General features: G+C 41.3%; 3 protein-coding genes and 1 long non-coding RNA gene across 7 annotated transcripts in view; 3 read left to right on the forward strand and 1 right to left on the reverse strand.

Annotated features, from left to right (window-relative positions):
- ankhd1 (ankyrin repeat and KH domain containing 1) overlaps nt 1-8,281 on the forward strand; it is a 32,951-nt gene extending 24,670 nt beyond the window's left edge. For all 4 annotated transcript variants that reach the window (XM_042493777.1, XM_042493778.1, XM_042493779.1 and 1 more), the window contains exons 30-39: nt 47-399; nt 1,177-1,329; nt 1,564-1,713; nt 3,051-4,620; nt 5,148-5,337; nt 5,534-5,659; nt 5,868-6,119; nt 7,052-7,236; nt 7,328-7,495; nt 7,643-8,281. In XM_042493777.1, coding sequence (XP_042349711.1) covers nt 47-399; nt 1,177-1,329; nt 1,564-1,713; nt 3,051-4,620; nt 5,148-5,337; nt 5,534-5,659; nt 5,868-6,119; nt 7,052-7,236; nt 7,328-7,495; nt 7,643-7,702 — 3,207 coding nt within the window. In that variant the 3' untranslated portion in view covers nt 7,703-8,281. The remainder of the gene's footprint in view (nt 1-46; nt 400-1,176; nt 1,330-1,563; nt 1,714-3,050; nt 4,621-5,147; nt 5,338-5,533; nt 5,660-5,867; nt 6,120-7,051; nt 7,237-7,327; nt 7,496-7,642) is intronic.
- Nucleotides 8,282-10,064: 1,783 nt separating this feature from the next.
- On the forward strand, nt 10,065-13,028 carry higd2a (HIG1 hypoxia inducible domain family, member 2A). Its single transcript, XM_042493015.1, has 2 exons — nt 10,065-10,447; nt 12,510-13,028. Exons 1-2 carry the CDS (start codon nt 10,267-10,269, stop codon nt 12,674-12,676), a joined length of 348 nt encoding a protein of 115 aa, XP_042348949.1. The 5' UTR covers nt 10,065-10,266; the 3' UTR covers nt 12,677-13,028.
- A 63-nt stretch (nt 13,029-13,091) lies between these two features.
- cltb (clathrin, light chain B) lies at nt 13,092-19,486 on the reverse strand. The gene is made up of 5 exons (XM_042493014.1): nt 19,095-19,486; nt 18,429-18,475; nt 17,386-17,503; nt 17,079-17,190; nt 13,092-14,735 (listed from the first exon to the last, which is right to left on the reverse strand). Exons 1-5 carry the CDS (start codon nt 19,267-19,269, stop codon nt 14,564-14,566), a joined length of 624 nt encoding a protein of 207 aa, XP_042348948.1. The 5' UTR covers nt 19,270-19,486; the 3' UTR covers nt 13,092-14,563.
- Nucleotides 18,483-22,368, forward strand: LOC121947860. Its single transcript, XR_006106114.1, has 3 exons — nt 18,483-18,602; nt 19,569-19,634; nt 22,250-22,368. It is a non-coding gene; the product is annotated as an uncharacterized LOC121947860 (long non-coding RNA).
- Nucleotides 22,369-23,174: the final 806 nt, after the last annotated feature.

A 23,174-nucleotide genomic window follows, 5' to 3' on the forward strand; every position in this document is an offset into this window, starting at 1 on the left:
TCTGTGAAAAACTCAACACGAGGATGTGTATGTGTCTTCTCTGCAGGTTGCACTAGCACAGCACAAGGCTGACAAGAACAAGATCCACGGTGAGCCACGGGGCGGGGGTGGGGGAGTGACAGGTGGCAACAGCGATTCTGACCCCTTGGATAGCACCGACTGTGCCAGTGAGAGCAGCAGCAGCGGGGGCAAGAGTCAGGAGCTCAACTACCTCCCTGACCTCACCTCCTCCGCCTCCTCCTCCTCCTCCTCTTCCTCCTCCTCCTCCTCCTCAGTCCCCTCCTCAGGAGCGGCCCAGGGCCTCCTGCGCGGCCCCGAGAAGAGACACTGTCCTCAGCCGCAGATTGACGGCAAGGTGGACAACAAGGTCACAGTCTCCATCTCAAAACCAACGCAAAAGTGAGTCTCTATGAAATATGTGCAGTAAGTGTTGTTAAAAGGAAAGTCCGTCTGTGTTCTTTTCCGGGTTTTTCGAATGGAAACGCCCACTCAGCCGTAAGCAAAAAGCAGGGACAGAGGTCAGAACGGCGAGCACTGATGATAATGATATCTCAAGGGGTTGTTAGGATTTTTTGAAGTAGGGCATTGTCCGTGTAATATTTTCATCTCTTGCTGTCAGACAGCCCTTTCTGACAGGTAACTGAATTTTTTTACATTGCTGGCTTCAAAGCCACCGGACTCCTTTGACAAAAACAGTAATTTTACTGAACATGAGAGTTGTTGGTCTACCGCTGCTTTGATTGGTTAGTTTTTTTGTGTTACTGTTTGACTTTTGGATCTGAACTAACATGGCGTCGATAAAATCGATAACACAATTTCGAAAAGGCTTGGCTCTTTCACAAGGAGGCACAAAACGGCTTTAGGGGGTTTACATGTAGCAACGTCAGCATGAAACCTATGTCAGGTTATGTAGGGAAATGTTTTAAGAGGGGCTTGGGAAAACTCTTAAACATATGTACCTCAACCTAAATTTGAATGTTTGAATATGAATGCATGAGAAACACGACTAAAAAGCTACAGAATGATATAAAAGCTCTTTAAATTCTTATATTCGCACTTCAACCTCTCACTTATTTTAAAACATTTTGTAAATGCCCAACAACATGACAAATAACTGATTTAATTATTATTATAATCCAATCAATCCCGAACTTTTCCTGCTTTTTTTTTTCACAGAGCTCTGGATACGAGCGACTCCACCTCCAACTCCTTGCCCTCTCCATTCAAGACCATGGCTCTCCCCGTCACCTCACCCAACAGTAAGCTCAGCCTCACAAGCCCCAAGAGAGGCCAGAAGAGAGAAGAAGGTTGGAAGGAGGTCGTCAGAAGGTCAGTTGTTTAATTGTGTCTGTTTTATATTAGAACCTTTCACAGGACTTTTGATTGACAGGACCAGATTTTACTAAATGTGCACATTTAAAAAGAAACAAAAAAGATGGTCCTTAAATTTCTGCACTTACCTATTTTGGTTTAAGGGTATAATTTAATGTAAGCTATCATCAGTAGCGTTTCCATCTGCCAGTGTGGACGTTAAATAATAAAATTTCACTGCTTCTTTTTAAGATCAAAGAAGCTTTCTGTGCCGGCCTCTGTTGTGTCTCGGATCATGGGCCGGGGAGGCTGCAACATCACAGCCATCCAGGACGTGACAGGAGCTCACATTGATGTAGACAAACAGAAGGACAAGAACGGGGAGAGGATGATCACCATAAGGTAAAAACATTGCCCTCTGGCGGACTGTAAACAGCACTGCAGCTGGAGTATAACAGTTGGTTTGTTGCATAAAGCATGTAAGCCCCATTTTGGATGATGTCATTCATTTCCGCTGGGCCACTCCTACAGTGTTCAGCCCATGGATATAAATATGAGGACACAGGATTTGAAGAAGGTTAATGTTATTACCGCTTTACATCTCATCATCTTTACTTTTTTTGTATATTGAAATGTGATGCCAAAATCATCAACACCACAGACACTAGAACCGCTGAAGAACAACAAACAAATTTGGGAAACAGACTTAAGTCTACATGCAGAACAGAGACTTCAGGCAAATGTTGATCAGGCCAGCTGGATTCCACTCACAGCGGTGCGATCGATCAATGTGTGTCTGTAGGCCTCGGTTGATGTGCCTGCGTCACAGTCCAACATTGTTAATGGTGAAAACAGTAAACCAGCACATCGGCTACATTTTTTAGTACATGGCCCAAAGTGTTTTCTGTGCACTAAGACACTGTAATTGAGATGAGAAGGTTGATGGCACAAGAAAAATGAGGCAGCAGCGATGGCAGAGCAAAAATGTTACCCACCAGCAGAGGCTTAATTAACTGCATGTGCTACAGAAAATAGGAGAAAACTAGTTAATTAAAGCCCACTACCACCAATATTACATCCTGTTTTTAAGATAATGTTCAAGCAGAGAGTGGGTATTTGGTTAATAGTTCATCAGATTGCCACTCCAGTGTGCGTGAAAAAGCAAAAAAATGGATATTTCTGTGGATAGCCATAGCTGTCACTCTAATATAAGTTATTAGTTCGAGAATATTTCTCCAGTGCCTTCACCTAAAGGAAATGTAAATGAACATGAAACTGTCCCTGGCTGAAATTCGGTTACTTCTCTGAATGACGACCCATTAGCTTAACTATTTAACTGACAGTAGAAATGGGCAGCTAGTTTGTTTGCAACAACTTGGTTAAAACAAATTCTAATTTTAAATTAATATTCTCTGTCAATTTCTAATCATCTTTGATAAGCAAGTTAGTCATAGCCTACTGTACTGGTGTACTGTATTTGGCAAACTGCGTGACAAATCAGCATTGTCAAGAATTGACTCAAAACATATGCAATATCATGTAAATGCAAATACACACTCTAGTGGGGCTTTAACTGTGCAGTGCAGCCTACGCTGAACTGAGGACCTGAAAAAGCATCATTCTTGAACCGTGTTCTGGTCTGTCACAAAACTTTATTAGACTGAATTATGTTATCACTTTTGATTCTTATACTGTTTAACACAAGAACATAGTCTGAGTGGTGTGTTTTGTTGTTTCAGAGGAGGGACGGAGTCTACAAGGTATGCAGTACAACTGATAAACGCTCTAATCCAAGACCCAGCCAAAGAGCTTGAAGATTTGATCCCCAGGAATCACATCAGAGCCCCAGGCTCTAAAACGACCTCAGCTTCCTTCCCCAGTACCACAGGGGCCACCAGCGGTTCAACCACTGGGCCAAAGGCCCTGAGCTCGTTGGTCACCTCCACAGGCGTCTCGTTCCAGCCCTCTTCATCCTCGTCTTCACCCTCCTCTCAGGCTGGGGGAAAGATCGGTAAGGGGCTGTCATCGAATGTCAGACAGCCCTTCCCTGTGTCTCTGCCCTTGGCATACGCCCACCCTCAGCTGGCTCTCCTGGCTGCTCAGACCATGCACCAGATCAGACACCCTCGTCTACCCATGGCCCAGTTTGGTGGCACCTTCTCTCCCGCCGCCAGCACCTGGGGACCTTTCCCCGTGCGTCCCGTGAGTCCCGGCAGTGCTAACAGCTCCCCCAAGCACAACGGAGGAACAAACAGCACTGGAGGCCAGGCCAGACCCAACTCCACCCATAGTGAGCACAGCAACACGGCCAGCTCAGGAGCCTCAGTCACGACCACCAACACCACCACCACCAGTGCTCCCAACACATCTACAGCTGCCGCCTCGCCTCACACCCCGAATCCCACTCCATACAATCCTCAGACGAGCGTCCCCACTCCTTCATCGGTCAGAAAACAGCTCTTCGCCCCCGACCCCAAGCCTGCTGGCGTCACCCCTGTGTCTGTTGCTGCCACGTCTACTAGTGGCAGCAGTGCAGTACGAGGCACGGGTTCTCCTGCACATCACAGCTCCACTACAACTACCGCTAACGCCGCTCAGCAGCCAGTCGGACCTATTTCACAGCCCCCCATCCAGCCAACGAAAACAGAGTCCAGTGCCGTTGCCCCTCCTGGAAAAGACAAGCCCTCTCTATCTGTAGAGAACCAGGCTGTTTCAGTCAGTGAGAGCATCAACTCTGTGGGTTTCACTGCCCCTGCAATGGCTTTACCTCCCAAGCCTGAACCTCGACAGCAGTTACCTCCTCCTCCCTCCTCTGTACCATCCACAGAGGCTCCCCCACCCCTCCTCAACCCGCAGCCCAGCTCCCACCACCCCTCAGCACCTCCTCCTGTCCTCTCACACAATGTTGCACATCCCAACAACACTGTACCCCACTTCTCAGCCCCTGCACCCAGAGTCTCCCATCGTATGCAGCCACCAGGGCCTTACTACTCCCTTCCTGAGCAGCAGCAGCAGCAGCAGCAGACGCAACAGCAGCAACAATCTGTTTTCGTGCCCTTCAATGCTCAGCAAGAACCCCCGAAACAAACCCAAAACCAGACGTCCCAGCCGACAAATTTGCCTCCACAAGCTCAGACCCAAGCTCAAGCCCAGGCTCCAGGTTCCCTTCAGGTCTCTGCTAACCTGGGGATGATGAACGGTTCACAGATGCAGCATGTGGCCAATGCAGGCAAGCCTCAGCAGATCCCCCCTAACTTTGGTCCTGCAGGCCTCTTCAACTTCAGCAGCATCTTCGACAACAATAGCCAGGTGAGTTCAAGTAACAACAGAGGGAGCATAAATACGATAAGGTTAGACGTTATTTATCCCACACAAAATTCCCGTTACGGCAGCTCAAGAATCAGAAGCAAAGAAAAATGCAAAAAAAGGATAAAATATTACAAAATACAAATAAAAGTGAGTAAAATAAGAAAATTATATAACAAAATAAGATCCATATACACTATATGCACCTTTTATTTATACATATACTGTATGTACATGATTGATAGTACCCAGGATGACTGAATTACACACATGATGTGTAGTATATTTACTTAAAAAATGTAGAAATATGGCATTTAAATATTATTGTACAGTAAACGGTAAGATGTCACGCAGTAGAAAATTACTCAACATGTTACACAGTATAAATACAAAAAGAACTGTATAACAAGCTGCTGGATTTTGATGTTGTAGTATTTTGATATTTTGGCCCCTTTTTTGCAGATAGATATGATCAGTAATATCATACCGATAAATTTTAACTTTTGTGATGTATTGTACTCACCTTGCAGGTTGGAAACAATCAGGTGTGGGGTGCATGCCACCTGCCAGCTCGATCACCTCCAGAGCAGTCGTACTCAGCCCCACCAGCCTACATGAGCATGGGCCAGATGGAGAATATGATGCCTCCACCTCCTCCAGACAGCTCCAAAGCCCCTGGCTACCGCTCTGCCTCACAGAGGATGGTCAACAGCCCCATCGGTATGACTTTTTTCAATTTAGTTACATGATCACTGTGTTGAAAAACTGAACTTTCTCACACACGAGAAAAAGAAGCACTGTAAACACGTCTTAACAAAAACGCCTTGCACTTTTTAGTGAGGTGAAGTTTTGAGGTACATTTTGCTTTTTCATGTGCTCACTAATGAGCTGTCTCTTAAATTGTCTGCACCCACAGCGTTGACCAGCTATGCCACCAGTATCTCTGGCAGCCCTGTGTATCTGCACGGTCATACACCAGTTGGCACGCCCTCATTCAGCAGACAGCACTTTTCCCCTCACCCATGGAGCGCATCCACGTCAGGTACTAGGCTCACACTCGCCTTCCCAATCAAACTTTTCAGCCATAATTATCTATTTGGACTTCAACTGAGCTGTAACCCTTTTTAAATCCATGAATACCATTTTTACTAGATCGTTTTCTGGTCCTCTCTATATTTTCAGTAATACTTTCAAATGTTTAAGTCTGATCTAGCCCTGACCGTTTCTTTCTGTACTGTCTTCTCCACCAGGTGAATCTCCTGTCCCCCCTCCATCTACGGTGTCATCCTCCGCCCTTTCCACCTCAGCTGTGCCCCCTCCTCCCCAGCCTAAGCCGGGCAGCTCCTCGCAGCAGGACCGCAAAGTTCCTCCACCCATCGGCACAGAGCGGCTGGCCAGGATCAGGCAGACAGGTTCTGTCAACCCACCTCTCCTCACCACCAGCTACACGGCATCTGTAGGACAGGGAGGCATTTGGTCATTCGGGGTCGGCAGTGCTTCAGGTAAGAATACTGTGGTGTTTTGCTTTCCTTTTGGGTTTGTTGGAATTAAGACAAAGGAGAAAGTGGAAAATCTCAGAAGTGTGATTTAAATGCAAGCACATATTTCAGTCATTTAGACAGAGCGTGTTTTAGCAGCATTGAGCAGCTTTTTGTAATTGTTTTCATTGAGTGAGGAGGTTTTTCTTGCTGCTTTTGCATTTTGTGAACATGTTTTTCTGCTCTATGCGTCTCGCGTTTTTGCAGGACGCGCCCTGAACACCTCGAGTTGAAAAAACTTTTACTCAGAGCGGAAAAGTGCCCAATTTCATTGCTGTTTTTTTTCTTCTCCCCATTGTCCACTTGGATGAATTGAAAGGTCAGCTTTCTGTGGTTATGATCACAACAAATGACAGTGTGCCGGGTGTTGTTTGCATTAGACTAACATTAGCTCACTTCCAACATCGCCCTAGGCAAGCAGCAAGACATATCTGAAAAAACAGCAGCGTTGACTTCTTCCTAACAATATACCAAGTGTAATTAGGCCCGATGATTGACAGCAGATTGTCAGACTGTCCCGGATTCATCCTTAAAATGACTTGAACCAGCTGGTCTGGCTCCTGGAGCAGCTGGTGGTACTCCCCATGATGTCTCCTCTTTTTGTGGTCTCTCACCCACATGAATCTCGATCACTGTTTTCCTGTGTCCAACTTAGTATTTAGAAACGGACTCTGGCCCTCATCAGAGCCAGAGCAAGTGACCTCCGTCTGTCTATTTTTTATGCAGCTTTTAAGCTACAGATTTGTGAATTTAATGATGGGTTTTTTGGTGGTTGCCTAGAAAAAAAAAGCAACAAGCTGCACAAAAACCGCTCCATCGGATCAAGACCTTGCTCTGCATTGGTAACTGATATCCTTTAATAATTTTAACCCTCTGCTGTGTGTTTTTTGTTACAGAGGCCATGTCTGGTTGGTCCCAGCCCCTGATGAGCAGCCACATGATGCACCCTCAGCTGCAGGCGGAGCAGTCAGCCTTTTCTCAGCACCAGCCCATGGAACAGGATGACACGGGCATTGCAAACCCTGCTAACAACTACCACCAGCCTCAGCATTTGCCCAACAGTTACATGGACTTCCCAAAGGTAACACAGAGCCGTAGCTCTGTAGATGATGTTAACCTTTGCCCCTCCCATGTACACATCTTTGAAAAATGACATATTATTGTGTGTTCAGGGGATGCCCATGTCAATGTATGGAGGAACCATGCTGCCCCCTCATCCTCCCATGGCAGAGGGGCCTGGGGGACCGATGTACAATGGTTTGCACGCTGGTGACCCCGCATGGAGCCCCATCATCAAAGTGGTCCCAAACAATGCAGATAACTCTGACCCACAGCAGCAGGTGATGCCCTCTTTTGTTAAACGCATGCTGTCTAATCATACCCCAGGAGCCAAACTGTCGGGCTTGTTTTTCTGCCATTAGTCAGATACAATATTTGACTACAGTCATTCTGACATATACCTCCTTATTGTTCCTCTCTCCCCTCAGGTGTGGCCTGGTACCTGGGCACCTCATGTGGGCAATGTGCACCTGAACCACGTCAACTAGACAGCGTCCACAGCAATCAAACGCACACAGCATGACCCACAGCGCAAACATGAAAAAACCAACTGACGAATATGACCGAACAAGACAACGAAAAAAAGAAAACCGTACAACATGTTAACTTAAGTAGAGACCTGAGAGTGCAGAGCAGAGGTTAAAGAATTGGAAGTTCTCTTGACGCCATTCTTTGATGTGCCTATCTCAAACAAATAAAGAGGAAATTGGGCGAGAGCTGTTTTCAGTGTCCCAATGATGCAAACAAACATGCGCGATCACCTGTTCAACAGGATCCATTCTCTGCGTAGTTTAGCGATTTTGACTTAAACCCACATACACCGTTCTTGGGCTGCAGGGGGCTCAACATGAAGTAGCTATTTAAACTTGGCCCAGAACTAGATGATGATTACCTAAAGAGAAAGAGAAATCAGAACCTTTTAGAGTGGTAAATACATGTATAATTGTTTACATACTAAAAAGGGTTAAAATGAGAGTAAATTTCATGTCGTATAGTGGCTCTACTTTATGTAGCCTGTATTAATGTGAAATATTTACCTTAATATTCAATAAAAAGATTGAAAAGTATTTGTGTACTGTTTTATGATCTCTACTACTCTTTCATGTTTTGACTTGAAGTGATATCATGACTTGGTACACAGTTCATCTCATGATTTAAATCATATTTGGCTCCATTTTGAGCATCTTGACAGTCTTCTTTTTAGCTGCAGTATTGAAATCTGTCTTCAAGGTTTCAAATTGGCCTTAAAGAACAATCACATTTCTGTTTCAAAAATCTCTATTTTTTATGGAGATATCCAGAAATTCACTGTAGTGTCATGATACTGGAATTTCTGACTGATATGATACCATGACATTGAGGGCACACGATTTAAATTTTTATTTAAACATTACTATAACAAGACTATACCCTGACACTGACTTATTTCCTTGGTTAATAGCAGAGAACAGCAGGAAAATTAGTCAATATTAACAGTAAGAGAGCGAGACATTGCTGCTAGTAGGGGTGTATCGAAACTTTGGAAAATGAGTGTTAAACCTGTTTCAAATATTTAGAATTGATATGTGCTGATACATTTGTGTTTTTGACAAAACTACTTCACTGTCATGGCTAATGACATCATCATCATCAGGATAACATGTTGTTGGAACCTGACCTCAGACTAAATGGGGTATCTAGCAGGGAGTATTAAATAAATGAATAAATATACAGCTGTTGGAGACAAAACTACAGCATCATAAAAAGTAAAGTACAACATCATTACTTATATGAGACTACTATGGTACTCGAGATTCAGTGATTGCTGAACGCTGAAGTTTACCCAATACTGCCACTCAGTGGTAAGAGGGGGGGTCTTAAAACGAGATTGGCTACATTTTCACCCTGTCCATAGCAAACGTCTCATGATCACACAAAAATGTGGTCCTAGGACACAATAGATTACAGTTTTTTAGATTGGTTAATTCCTTGCAACATATTTTAATTTGTAAAATGTTTATATGAGCCTGTAGGCTCCAGTTTATTGTTCAAAATGTTACTTTATGGTGCACCTTAAAACAAGTTACATTAGATTAGATTAATCCTATTAATCCTGAAGGAAACTGAAGGACCAAGCAACTCACATTTACAAGAATATTACAACAACATAATAAAAACAGGTTCAAAACAAAGAGAAACAAGACAGAGAAACAGACAAACAAAACACAACCTTAGAAAACACTTAAGGATTAACACCAAAATAATAATAATAATAATAATAATAATAATAAATAATAATAATAATAATAATAATAATAATAATAATAATAATAATAATAATAATCAGAGGGTCAACAGAAGAAAACTCAACAGTAAAAGACGCTGAGGATAAAGTGCATCATACCTTAATCATTCTGTGCAAATGCCAGCTGCCCAGTGGATGGTAAAGCTGTTATATTCTCGATTTGGGGAGTTCATATTTTAGGACCAATAGTTACCACAAAGGAATCATGTCTTATGCTAATAGTTTAATTTTTAAAAGGGGACTTGTGGAGTTATGTCCCCATGCCCATTCATTAATTTTGACCGATATGGTTTATGTATAGAGAACTGCACTTTAATGAACGTTGACGGATTGAATCATATTTATTTTCTGTCGTGTATGGTGGTCATAATGCACAGCAAGGCAAGGCAAGTTTATTTGTATAGCACGTTTCAGCAACAAGGCAATTCAGGTGCTTCACACAGAACATTGAAATACAACAACAGGGGGAAAGGAAACACATTTAATAAAACATTATAAAAGAAGCATGTAAAAGGTAATTTAAAAAAAGCAAGTGGGAAAACAACAGATAAAACCCAAAAATATAAAAACACATATATTGAAATAAGAGTTGCAGTGCAGAGTTTCGAAGTAAAATAGCAGCAGGCGGCAGACGCCAGGGGGAGATACTGACACATTTTCCCACACGTTTTAAATATCAGGACCTTTATTGTGAAGTGTGGGGTCAAAGTGTAGCCGGAAGTGTAGTCCTGTAGCTCATTGGTTACTGTTTTGCAGTCTCAGGTAGGCATGGCGGCGACTACAGCACCAGCGGTCCCTGAGCAATCTCCTAAATCTTCGCCACATGTGCCATTTGACTTATCTCAGCCACCAGTTATCGAAGGCTTCAGCCCTCTGCCGAGGGCCAAAGATGAGACCTTTAAAGAGAAGTTCATACGAAAAACAAAGGAGAACCCTTTCGTCCCCATAGGTGAGTTACACAAGCTGGGTACCACAGCTGAGCGAAGACAGTTACACAAGTTCCGCAGCGAGTCGGTACAGCTCGTCCTTTTCTGCTCAAGTTTGGTCAAATACAAAGCTAAGTCACACTCCACTGATTGTAGCATGCTAGGAAATATTAACCGCGTATGCTAACATCAAACAAAAAGAAAAGTCTCATCTGCTGTGTGTTAGTCAGATTGCGTTTGTCACTTTCGTTACCAGAAACTGTTTATTGTCATGTGACGTGAGTCACCTTTAATGCATGACTTTGACAAAATTTGTTCAAATAAGTGTCATTTGTTTAGTAGTCTGACCTTACGTTATTATTGGAAAAAATATTGATCCTTGTTGCCCTTGGTGTAAGGGTCACAAGGTTCAGGTTATCCACATCACTAAAAAAGATCACCCATAGTTTTCTGTAACTATGCACTGCGAGATATATATCCTCCTTTAAAGTATGTGCTGTAACTTCTTACATGTAATGGAGGTAAAAGTACCACACATTTTGTAATGATACGTTTGGGATAACAGTGTTTTTCAAGGTTTGGGTAACTTAAAGTAGGGGTCGACAGATTATTGGGGCCAATATTTGGCAACTTGACGATGATCTGTATCGGCTTTTTATTTTAATGATCGCCGATAAAGCTAATTAATTAAAACGTGCAAAGAAAGTGTCTGCACTTACTTGGTAAATCTCAGGGAGCTGATGTTACTTAATTTTTATTTAAATTTTCACTCTATAAAAAAAGTTGGGGTCAGGGAACTTTGTATATGATGTTGAAAGTTTCCGATTTGATTAAACATTTGCTTAATGCATTTAAAGAAAGTTTTTTGTTGGAGTTTGTTATATATAAAATTATAAATAATGACACAAACATTTTTATTGTCAAAGCATATCAGTTATCGGCTCATTAACTACTTACAATGGGTATTGATATCGGCCCTAAAAAAAACAATATTGGTTACAAGTGTCAGATTTGTTTTTTTCTCGTTTTACCTTACATTATAATAAAAACTGATGAGCATTGTTGCCCTTGTTGTAATGTGCTCAAAGTTCAGGTAACCCATGTCACAACAAAACAACAAAAACTATGCACTGTTGGTTTCAAGTTACAAGATATATCTTCCCCTAAAATCTGTGCTTCAATCAAGGTTCAAGTAACTCAAATAAACAAACCAAAAAATAAGAAGTATGGGAAAAGATCACCCATAGTAGTCAGTAACTATGCACTGCTGGTTTAAAGTTCCTTTGAGTTTTGCTGCAACCCTTTTCATGTAATAGAGGTAAAAGTACCCCCTTTTTTTTAAATGAGAAGTATTTTTAAATGTTCTAACAAAACTAAATGGATGGAAATCACCAGAGGCCCCATGATACCATGTTGTCATGCTACTTCAGTCACAATATAATATTACTGAGATTTTTCTTTTCTTCTGCTATATGCAGAGTACTTCAGTAACATATATTGTGATGTAATGCATTCATTTCCTTATTTAAATGATAAAATATGTACCCAAAGGAAAACCTGGTATATGTTTTATCTAATAAGATACAATTTTATTTAAGTTTCTCACTGAAAAAACCCAATTGAATTTTTTGTTCTAGTTTGCTATCAAAAGTTCAGTTTGTATTTGCAATATTAATGATCCATAACAAAAAACATGATACGCGGCATCCGGGCAATGATACAATATTGCTGCACAAAATATCGGGATACCGTGCTGTGATCGATATTTTTACCCGACCCTACTATCTGCATGGTTAGATAGACACTACTAGAGGTAAACTTTTTTTCTTCTCTAATTTGTGCAAACTTACGCTTTAATGTTGGTACTTAACTGCTATCAATGCCACGTCTTAGTATTAAAATATAATCGTTAAACTTTGCAAGGTTGCATAAATTAGTATCTTTCATCTTAATACATGTCACCCTGAAAGCAAGCATCTCTGAATACCTGGACACAAAATCCGATCTCCTCACCACTTTGACATCGACCATTTGATTTACATCCCATAAATATGTTGTATTCATAATTAACCACGTGTTCTCCAGGTTGTTTGGGAACAGCAGGAGCGCTGATGTATGGTCTACGCGCCTTCCACCAAGGGAAAACCAGACAGTCCCAGCTGTTGATGAGGGGACGTATCTTTGCTCAAGGCTTCACTGTAGTTGCCATCATTGTTGGTGTCTTTACCACAGCTGTGAAATCCAAGCCATGAAGACGGACCAATCACACACCTCCGCCACTGGTCTGCCACCGCCCGTTCCACTTAAAAATCAGACCTGATCTGGCTTGGAATTGGACTGATGGCATCGTTCAGTTACTTTTGTTAATGCCAACACTATTTATTGTTTGAATCCTGTGAATTGCCCATGATGATAAAGTATTTAGCTCCAGACAAAGTATAATCGGATCCTTACAATGTTGAATTTTTACTTTTATTGTGCTATAATAGCATTGAAGCAAAATGCTGATAAATATAAATTGTGTGTTTCTTGCTCTTCATGAGAATAGATTTTGAATGTTCCCATGCATTGTCACTGACATGAACATAAAACACCTGACTCATACATTTCAGTTTGAAGCTGGTTGCCTGTGTGTGTTTGAGATAAAGCATCACACTCACAACTGTGTTCAGGGGACATCTACTCCTCCTTATACAACCTTTATTTAACAGGTTACTTTAAAAAATCAGCAGGGAAATTCAACACAGTTTTTATATTAATGGCCTGGGTGAGGGGATCTAAATGCAAGGAGTTTTTTTTTAGACACAAGATGGGCCCAGTCCCAGTGTCCACCTCTGATACTCAGACCTTTAACTTCCCTCAAATCCTTCTGTAGGATAACTTAAAATGTTGTTTTAGGAACGTGACAGCACTTTGTAGAATCACTTTACCCATCCAGAAGCGTGGTGGCTGTGCACCTGGAAACAAGTTCTTGCTTTTTGGGCTTTCCATGTTGTCCGAATTTAACATTGAAATGCTTAAACTAGGGTAAATTCCCCAAACACTAATTTCGCAGTAGCACAGCGTTAAGCATCCTGCGTCTGAGAGTATGCAAAGCTGGATGATGGCACTGGGCCACGCATCGTTCCAGCTCCTCACACATCAACTGGACAAACTCAAATTCGAGTGATTATCTCCAGGGCATTTAGATGGCAACAGTCTTAGCTGAGAAACATGTACGGACGAACTAATTTCGGTGATTATACTCCACTGTTTTTTTATTTTCCAGTTCCCTTTTAACATTCACTTGTTTCAGTATTCATTATGTCCAAATAGGCAACATGTGAAACACTGTGCAGACATTACTTTTGAAATTGACACCTTATTAATTGAAAACAAATCTAAAACATATTGGTGTAACACGGAAATGGTGCAAAAAACCTCTGCTGATAAAATCACTGAAATGAGAAATCACTGTTAATCATGTGAAATCTGAAAATTTAGATGACAGCAGAAATCTTTGGTTGTGATTTTTTGATGATTTTTTTGCCTAATTGAAGAGGAAATCCATCTGGCTAAATACTCAAACTGGAGTAAGAGCTACATCAACAAGGCCACAAGCTTATGCGATTGAAAGCGAAAAATATGCTAGCTACGTTAAATATGGTAATGAGGGATATAATACAACAAATGTGAACAGACTTTGTGTTGATATTTCTACATTTGATGAGAGGCATAAGTGGTTACAATCTAATATGCAATAGTGCTTAAAAAGTGTTTGACATTGACCAAAATGCTAGTTTATAAAACAACTAAAAATTGTGCATCCAAAATATTGGCAGAGGCATGCAATAAAACTGACCTAATAACAATTTATAAGTTAAAGGGGAAGGAAAGTTTTTAACTTACAGTAACAATATTTTCTTAAGGGTAGCAGTGATAAAACTGACCAGTCTAAAGGATGTCGTAACAACAGAGCAGTCCTTCATCTCCTCATAAGAGAGTGGGGTTAATTATTTCAATATAGTAGGCATCAAGAAAGGTTATAAACATACCGGGTATTTTATGGAAAAAGGGTGTACAAACTCGTCTGATGCATTGTGAGGTTAAAACTGAAAAAAGGCAATGTTTCTAGAACAAAATCCTCCCTGCGACCTCCTCTAGCGAACTAGAGGCGTCTGTTTAAGAGAGATGAGGACAGAACGCATTCGAGAAACATCCTTTGCCTGTTTGTTGGTTTTCGGATTGAAGTCGCAGAGACGGGCAACTCTCTCCCATTCAGATCCTGGGCTGTCGCCATCACTCTCTGCGAGGAACGCCTCCTCTGATGCTCTGCAGGTGGAGGGGAAGATAGGAATGAGTCGCAACATTGAAGGGATTTCAGAAGAGTTTCCGTAACGGCAAATGCGTGTGAGCCAAGCGCGGTGCTCAACCACAAAGTCCAATCACATGAACAGCACCATGCAAAAAATACACATGCGTTTCTTCATACCAGTCATTCACTTTGTTGGAGATGTTCAATATTAATTACAACCTATGGCTTTTGTAATAATCAAATAAAAAATGCAAGAAATACCAAATACCAAAAAAAAAAAAACCCCAAAAAACAGACTGGTAATTTAAGAGTTTGGGCATGCATCAGGAGAAAATCAATTACTGGTGATTCCTGGGGTGGGGCATACAACATTAAAAAGCGTAAGAGATCTAAACCTACACAAAGCCTATAACATCAGAGTTAGGCTGTTTGTAGAAAGCCTTGTCAGCAATCCTAGTACACAGGCAAGGCCAAGACAGCAGGAAAAAAGGAGAAAGGAGAACAGTTTCAGTGTCAAAATAACAGGCAGAGAAAAGTTAGAATCTGCATCAGGATTATGCAAGCGACTGAGAAACAGTTCTAATGAGGTGGAAATGAAAGGTTCAAAGTCGACTGAATACAATCTTGCAGTTGGCTGTGGTACTCTGTTGCCAGTAAACATGCTTTCAGAATGGCAAAGCATTTCAGACAGCTACAGTCTGCTTCGGTGCTAGGCTGTAGCATGGATGAAATCTGTGACATTTGATCTCAGCTGTTTGCATTCCTTCTAGTGCGCCAGCTTCCTGTTATGTTTTCCAGGCGCGCTGGACACACAGCTTTAGACTAATATCTCATCAGAGGATTGTCTCTCAATGCTTTTATGGACAACAGGGGAAGAAACTGGCCAAAACTAGAGCCACAGATGCAGAGTGATACCGTGCCAGACTTGGACAGAGTCTGTTGGAAAGTGTGAGACAAGAATGGGGTTAGCTTGGTCAAGAAAAAGGAAAGGCTGCAATGTTGCAATGTTTTTGGAAGTATAACAAACACGACTGCAACCAGACATATCAATCTTTAAAGCTACAGTTTGTCACTTTTATGAAAAATACCTTTTGTCATATTAACTGAAACTGTCACTTTATTCTGAAAGAAGTACGAGACAGAAAATCTGTGAAAAAATAGTAACGTCCCTCCTCCTCTTCCAACTGCTTCTGATGACATTTGCTAGAATCTACCACGGCTCACCTAAAACAACCAATCAGAGCCAAGGAGTCCCTAACGCAGCTGTCAGTCATGCCAATCATTGCCCATGAACTGTTACCAAGCTATGAATCAGGATTCTGTTGCTGCATTACACATCTCTCTTCTCAAATATTTTTAGAAACATATTTTACCTAACTGTTAATCTGTAAAATGAGAATGGTTGCTCCAGTCATTGGGCAGTGCTTTGTTTTAGTTAAATTGCTTTTCAGCATGGCAGCTGAACTTTCTCATTTTACCACGAAACAGTGCACTGAAATATGTTTCTGAAAACATTTGAGGCCATAGCATATTTTAGTGTACTGTTTAGCTGTAAAATGAGAACGCTTGCGAACCCAACGGCAATGCTGGAAACACTGCTCACCGACAGGAGCAAACCTTTATCACTTTGCAGCTAAACAGTACACTAAAATATGTTTCTGAAAACATTCGAGGCAAGACATAGGCTATGCAGTCACAGAATCCTGATTCCTTTTAAAGTGGCGCTGCCTGGTTTGACAATTGTACCGAAGTTCACAGAGTCACGCACAGCTGTGTTAGAGACTCTCGGCTCTGATTGGTTGCTTTCATTAACTTACGTTAAGGCCATTAAAAAGGCTACAAGGCAGCAGAATTGGAAGAGGAATGTGATTTTTTCTAACAGATTATCTGTCTTATTAGGTAAGGTGTGAATGGAGTGACAGTTTCAGAAAATATGACAAAAGTTATTTTTCAGAATGGTTATTATAGCTTTAATTTGATGTGCAACAATTTTTAACATCAAACGGTTACCCAACACCAAATTCGCCGACATTTGATCACTTGGCGCAATCAGGCCAATACAAGTGCTTCAGTTTTTCCACATTGATCATTAAAAATATCAGCTCATAAAAAAATCTATAACTTCACCAAATATTATTAAGTCTTGTTAATTTCCTGTTCCTGTCGCCACATACACAGACATACACAGTAAAAACAACCTTTGGTTTCTTCCAAGAAAAATTACAATCTGTCAACACAACACTTGAGCTGCAAATCTGAATAAAATGTGTCTGGTGTAGCGATTAAAGCATCATCACATGATTATGATAAACCAACTGTTACTTCTCTGCATATTAACAGGGGACATGTCAGACACTAACCTGTTGTTGGCCTTGTTCTTCTCCATCTGCTCATTCTGGTGTACGTGCCAGTCCTCCAGCTCCTTTTTGGCTTTCTCTCTCCACTCTGCCTCTGCTGCCTTGGATGCTGAGTCTAGTAAGGGAGCAACATCGGAGAAAAACAAAGTCAGAAAGTCCTCAAAAAAAAAGAAGGTCTAAGCGAGACACAATTAGTCATGCTACTTTATTTTTCTTAAAGGCAGACTGCATAAAGATGCATGACAGATGCAGTGACTTATTACAGCTGCTAAGTAGAAAGTGTATAACATAGTATGATATCTTTGCTCACCTAATGCTTCAAGGCGTGTCTTCTGCTCCTCCCTCCACTTGCGTAAACTCTCTGGCTCTTGCCTCTGAATATCCACCTGGGCGATGGCTGCATAGTTGTCTGTTGGGCCATTGGACTCCTTTTGAAGGACATATAACATTTACTCCATTATAATCAACTAGATATTTGATCCAATATCTAATATAAGATCTAATATGTACCCATCCCCATAATATGCAGGAATGCCACTACAGAAATATTACAACTAAAAATAAGGAACTGTTCTTTATTCATCAGAGGAGAGGGGGTGCTGCGGTGGGCCCCAGGAAAATATTTATAGCTTCAGGAAGGGTTTAAAAAGGGAAAAGAAAAAAGTCCCTTTTTAAACCTTTACCGAAGCTATAAATATTTTTCCTGAAGCCTCCCTGAGTAACTTGAAGAAAATGCTCTCCCTCTACAATAAATTAGATAAAATAAGTTAAAAATAAAACCGGAGCTTTTTAAAATCTAAGCTCTACCATAAACCAATTTAAAAAACGTGTTGTTTTATTTTTGAAAATAAATAGTTGAGATGAAAAAAGCCTCAGTTTTTCCACTCTTGTCGTGCATGCTGGTTAGTTAGTGCTAATGGTTTATTTTTGACAATATTTTAAATGAGACATGTCAAACAGTGTTTTTCAATGGTGTAATTTTTCAGGAAAACACACCGAGTTCAGAAGATATGTTTTCTTTCAAATAAATATGGTGATTTATAGTTGTATGCACTTCCTCTAAGCCAATATAAAAAAAACCCATAAATCCTACCTCAGTGCTTAAAAAATATTTGACATGCCTTCGCCTCTTCTGCACAACCCCATCCCCTCTCATAAATACTGATCAAAGGCAAAGGGCAAATTACTTTCACAGTAACTACTACTAATTACACGTAAGTACCTCATTGCCTTCTTCCCATGCCATTGAATAAATCAGTGCAATTCGCCCAGGTTTCAAAGGTTTAGATTGTTTTCAGATTAAAACAAAAACACACACATACAAAGAGATAAGCATAATTTAATCAAGCTCACCTGAAACAGATCTCCGTTCACTGTGGCAGGCTCCTCTTCGAAACCGTCTAACATTGTTACAAGAAAACAAAGATTAATTTAAAAAGACACCTATTTGAGTTTTCCAGCTAGCTGCCCTTCCTCGTCACCTGAGTTAACTGCGACTGTCACTTTATCACTTTATAAACGTTACAGGTAAGACCTTTAGAAATGCAGCAGCACCTGTTTATGCACTTGTGTTGCCCATGCAGCTTTGTTAGGTAACGGGACAGGTTTTTCCGGAAAAGTGTAGATAGTTAGCTACACTACGTTACTTTATTTAGCCTTAACTTCTTGCTTTGCTGTTATCAGTGTTATAATAAACGCTAAATTGCACAGTTTGACATCTTTAACGTTACAACGTCAGGAGGAAGTGCTGTTACTAACGTTTACTAACGTATACTAACGTACGCTGTCAGTGTGCAAACAAACGCCAGCTAACGTTAGCTAAGCTAAAATGCTAACTTTCATTTAGTTTGATTGTATGTATGCAACTGTAACAGCTAACTGCAGTTATTGTACACGTATAATGATCGTGTCTCTGCTTCCTAACTACAACCAGTCCTGTAGGAGTACCGGTAGACATATTAGCTAGCTTCAGATAGCTATATCGCTTGCTAGCTGACATTAGCTCAGTCACAAACTTGCCGTAGTTGGCCGGCGCCGGTTGAGGCGCCGGTTGAGACGGCGGTTGGTCGTCCGCTCCCTCCAGCGCCCCAAAGCCCTCGCCGTCGTTTTCTATCCCCGCTATCTCACTCTCCTGCTGGGCCAGGAAGGCTGCAGCTGGGTCCTCTTCAGCCGGGTGTGCGCCGTTGTCAGCCATCTTTTACAAAAGTGTTTACAAGTTTAACTGAGCTTGGGTTTAGCTAGCTAACGTCAAAGCTCCAAAATTAGGCCACCGATTTTACGTCAATATAAAAAACTTCAATATTTTCCTCGAATATCACCCAATTGAGAGCAGACAGCTGCGGGGCACGGGGCTAACAGATGAGTCGTATGTAATGAACAATCTAAGCTTCGAGTTAAGGCCTTTAGTGATGATTCATGATTTCTTCACTTGCTCCAGCCACAGTGATGATGGAGCAGGGCAGCACCCTAAGGTACCATTTCCTTTTGTTACAGTCTGTCTCCATCTGCCGGCTGTCGGCTGCACCTCTTCGCCAGGCCCTCATTCATTCACCAAAGGGGGTAAGAGATGTTGGTTGGTAATATGAGTTACTGTGTAGGACTGTATTTTCTAATGTTTTTATTCAGAGGTAAATAAGCATCTTTTTAGGTGTTTGAGGATATTTGAGGCTTAGACCTGACCTCAGTAGTTCTTTTCTTTTTTGATAAACAAGCCCAATTTTGTGCGTTTTGATGCACTATTGCAATGATACTAAACTTACGGCCCGCGAGCCAAATCTGGCCCCCAACAATTTCTTAATTCACAATAAAAATAAAGTAATTCACACTGGGAATTGTTTTGTACTTTTTGTATACATGGTGCTAGAGTGAATAACACAGCAACAAAATAGAGCTTGTTTATTTAAAAAAAAAAAAAAGTGCCAGTGGAGGATTCCCCGCACCCACTGACAGAGGTCCTAGCAAAGCCCCTAATGTCTTAAAATTGTAGAAAAATCCTAAAATCCTAGAAATGTCCTGAAGTTCTAGAAAAGTCTTACAATCTTGGAAATGTCCTCAAATCCTTGAGATGTCCTTAAATCGCAGGAATATCCTAAATCCTAAAGAAAAGCCTAAAATCCTAAAAATGTCCTAAAATCTTAGAAACATCCTAAATCCTAAAAAAAAAAAAAAAAAAAGAGGCCTAAAATCCGAGAAATGTCCTAAAATCCAAAATTGTAGAAATGTATGGGCTGCTGAGACTGGCCTCTGGCCTATCATCATTTTGCAAAAGTGGTCCCTAAGCAAAGCAAATTTATTATCCCTGTTTTAGTGACAATAACCACTCAAAGTGATGAGAACTATTTGGTGCTAAAGATGCCTACTTTTTGCGTGAGTGGGGCAGAGGTCCATGCCTAGAAACGGCCTCGCTACAGTATCATCTCAAACTGATGTTTTGAATGGTTCTGTTACTTCTAAAATATGAGCTTTATCTAGCATATGTCATCCCAGGTGCCATCAATATTCTTAACTCGACAAAGTGACTGATGAGTTTTAAACCACAGACTGACAGTGATATGAACTGATTTAATGTGTTAAGTGTTTCTAATGACCTGTTTATGTGTTTGTTTTACAAACTGCTTGTCTGCTTTTTATTGTGTTGGCCTCTGTGTTCAGTGGGCTGAAGACAAATTTCCACCCTGGTGGACGATAAAGATCTATTCTATTCTATTCTATTCTATTCTATTCTATTCTATTCTTCTCTACTTTATTCACAAAATGCAGCAGACATTTTAATTACTGTCAAAATATTAAAACACAGTTGTACTTATTAAAATATCACACACATGTCAACACCTTAAGTTTTCCTCATATGCATTTAGATATAATTAGTATACATATATATTTATCAGGATAACATTAATTTCACAGTAAATGCGGCAGCTCGGTCAAAGAGGGCCTGGACTTGTTGAACTGGCTTCATAGTATACCCAAGCACGGATTAACCACTGGGCCGATTGGGCCGGTGCCCGGGGGCCTCCAAACTCTAGATGAGCTCCAAACCCTACCAAATATAAAATCCAGCCTTTGCTGCTTCTTTATAAAAAACCCAACAACAACAAGAAAACAGACACATACATAACTTTTTGCTAGTATCTGTGTTGAAATATGAATACATTCACGCAATTACTTTATTTGATAATAACAAAAGTTTTATGATTGCTTTGTTGCTGTGCCTGTGATGATGACGATAAGTCATCTGACCATGAGAATTGGAAAGCGCCAAGACTGAATGCAGAGTCATTCATTCTCCTCATAGCAGAACATAGACGGAAAAAAATGGCAGACCAGTGGAGCAACAAAAGGGAAGGCAAAGAGAGAAAAGCCCAACAGGGAGCTGAAAATATGGAAAAATATTTCCTCAATTTCAGCTTTTTTTCCACACTCGCCTCTTTGGAAAAGAGCCAGAATGTGGCGGTGAGAAGGAGGTATTTTTTGAGCATGATACTAATGTGGGGGACCAGCCGGACACTGAAGCGGATTGCGGAGACCCGTTGGTGGGTAGGCAAGGAGTTTAACAACCCCACAATTTATTCTTTTCTTATGTATTTTAGTCTTGACAGTTTTAACTTACTATTTAAACCATCAAGGCCAGGCACCATCGCATCCCTGGCCCCCCCTGAAAAGTCAAATACATTTTATTTTAGGCCTGTGTGTGGCGCCAAATCACAACAAAGTCATCGAAGATCACTTTTCATATAGAATAAGTCTAGGCTATGTTTTTCATTGAGTATACTAAATATGCTTATGTTATTTATCTAATTAATGTTTCGGTCTCTGCTCTGTCAATTCTCGTCTGCTCACGCGGGGCCTTGCCCCAACACGCATGCGCACAGCTCGTATGTTTAATTACACTCAGTCGGGTGGAGGCAGCTCTCTGTCTACTAAGCTTAGTGGCGCTATGTAGCACAAAAAGAAACAAAGGAAGAAGACGGCTAAGATAAAACAATCAGGTGATAGTGTCAAACTGACCTGGGGATCATGATGTTGGAGGTGCACAAAATGCACAAACCGAGTGCACTGTCTGTGGCGCACAGTTCTTACCACTGTGTGTCCTGTGTTTTACTGAACATCCAACATGCAGCAGCTGGTTAGAGAGTTGATACTGAAAATGAAAATTGTTACTGCTTTGTTTATAGGAAACGTGCCTGAATATAGACTGTGTGCCAGCTTTCTGCGTAACAGCTGATCGATGGATCGCAGCGAGGTGACAGCGCAGCGCAGTGACAGAGGCAGACAGACAGCAGCTTTTCCTTTCAGCGCCACAACATCTGAACAGTCAAATGTTCAGCAGTGGAAAATGACTTCTTCAGACTTCTACAGAAGACTTTGTTTTGGTCTCATTTTAGTCAGACTTAAGCTGGAATTATTTTGAAATATGACGATGCATCGCTCCCTCTCTCATCCAGCTGCTCTCTGCCTGAGTATACAGGGCTGTTGTGAGTTGTGATTGTTGCTGGGCTGAGGAGAGCGGTGGAGGGCTCAGCAGCCTGAGTTCCTCTGGCTGTGGCTGTGATCAAGCCCTGGTGACAAACAGAGGATGTGGGGAGTGTGGATCATCGTAGGGATAGCAATGAAGGGATTCTGGTGTACCTGTATAAGTTTTGCCAGCTAAATACTGATGTTGACCTCTAGGATACGCTTGATTGTTATTTTCCTCTCCTGGTTTACCCCGCCCCTCTGCAGTGGATGAGTCCAATTAGGGTGGGGCCAGCAGGGGTTAGTGGGACACCAGTGAATTGACTGGATGGTGGATGATTTGTTTGCAGCTTGCTGAGAGGATGTGTTTTTTCTTTTTCAATTGATTTTGCCTCAGTCATTTTTTTCACTATGTTTCCCTGGACCCTTGCTCTTCTGTTTCTGTTGCAAGTTTTGTTAATAAATTTATTTATTTTTTTGCACGGACCTCTGCCTCCTGAGCTTCCTTGATACACCACCTGGCCCACCTAATTCCAGAGCCAGCCAGCCACATCAAAAAAAAATCCCACATTTTGCAGTGCTGCTGTTTGCAATCCTACAATGTTATACAATAAAAGTCTAAAAGAAAAAAAGGTACTTCATATA

Source organism: Plectropomus leopardus, chromosome 9, assembly GCF_008729295.1.
Source record: "Plectropomus leopardus isolate mb chromosome 9, YSFRI_Pleo_2.0, whole genome shotgun sequence".
NCBI lineage: Eukaryota > Metazoa > Chordata > Actinopteri > Perciformes > Serranidae > Plectropomus > Plectropomus leopardus.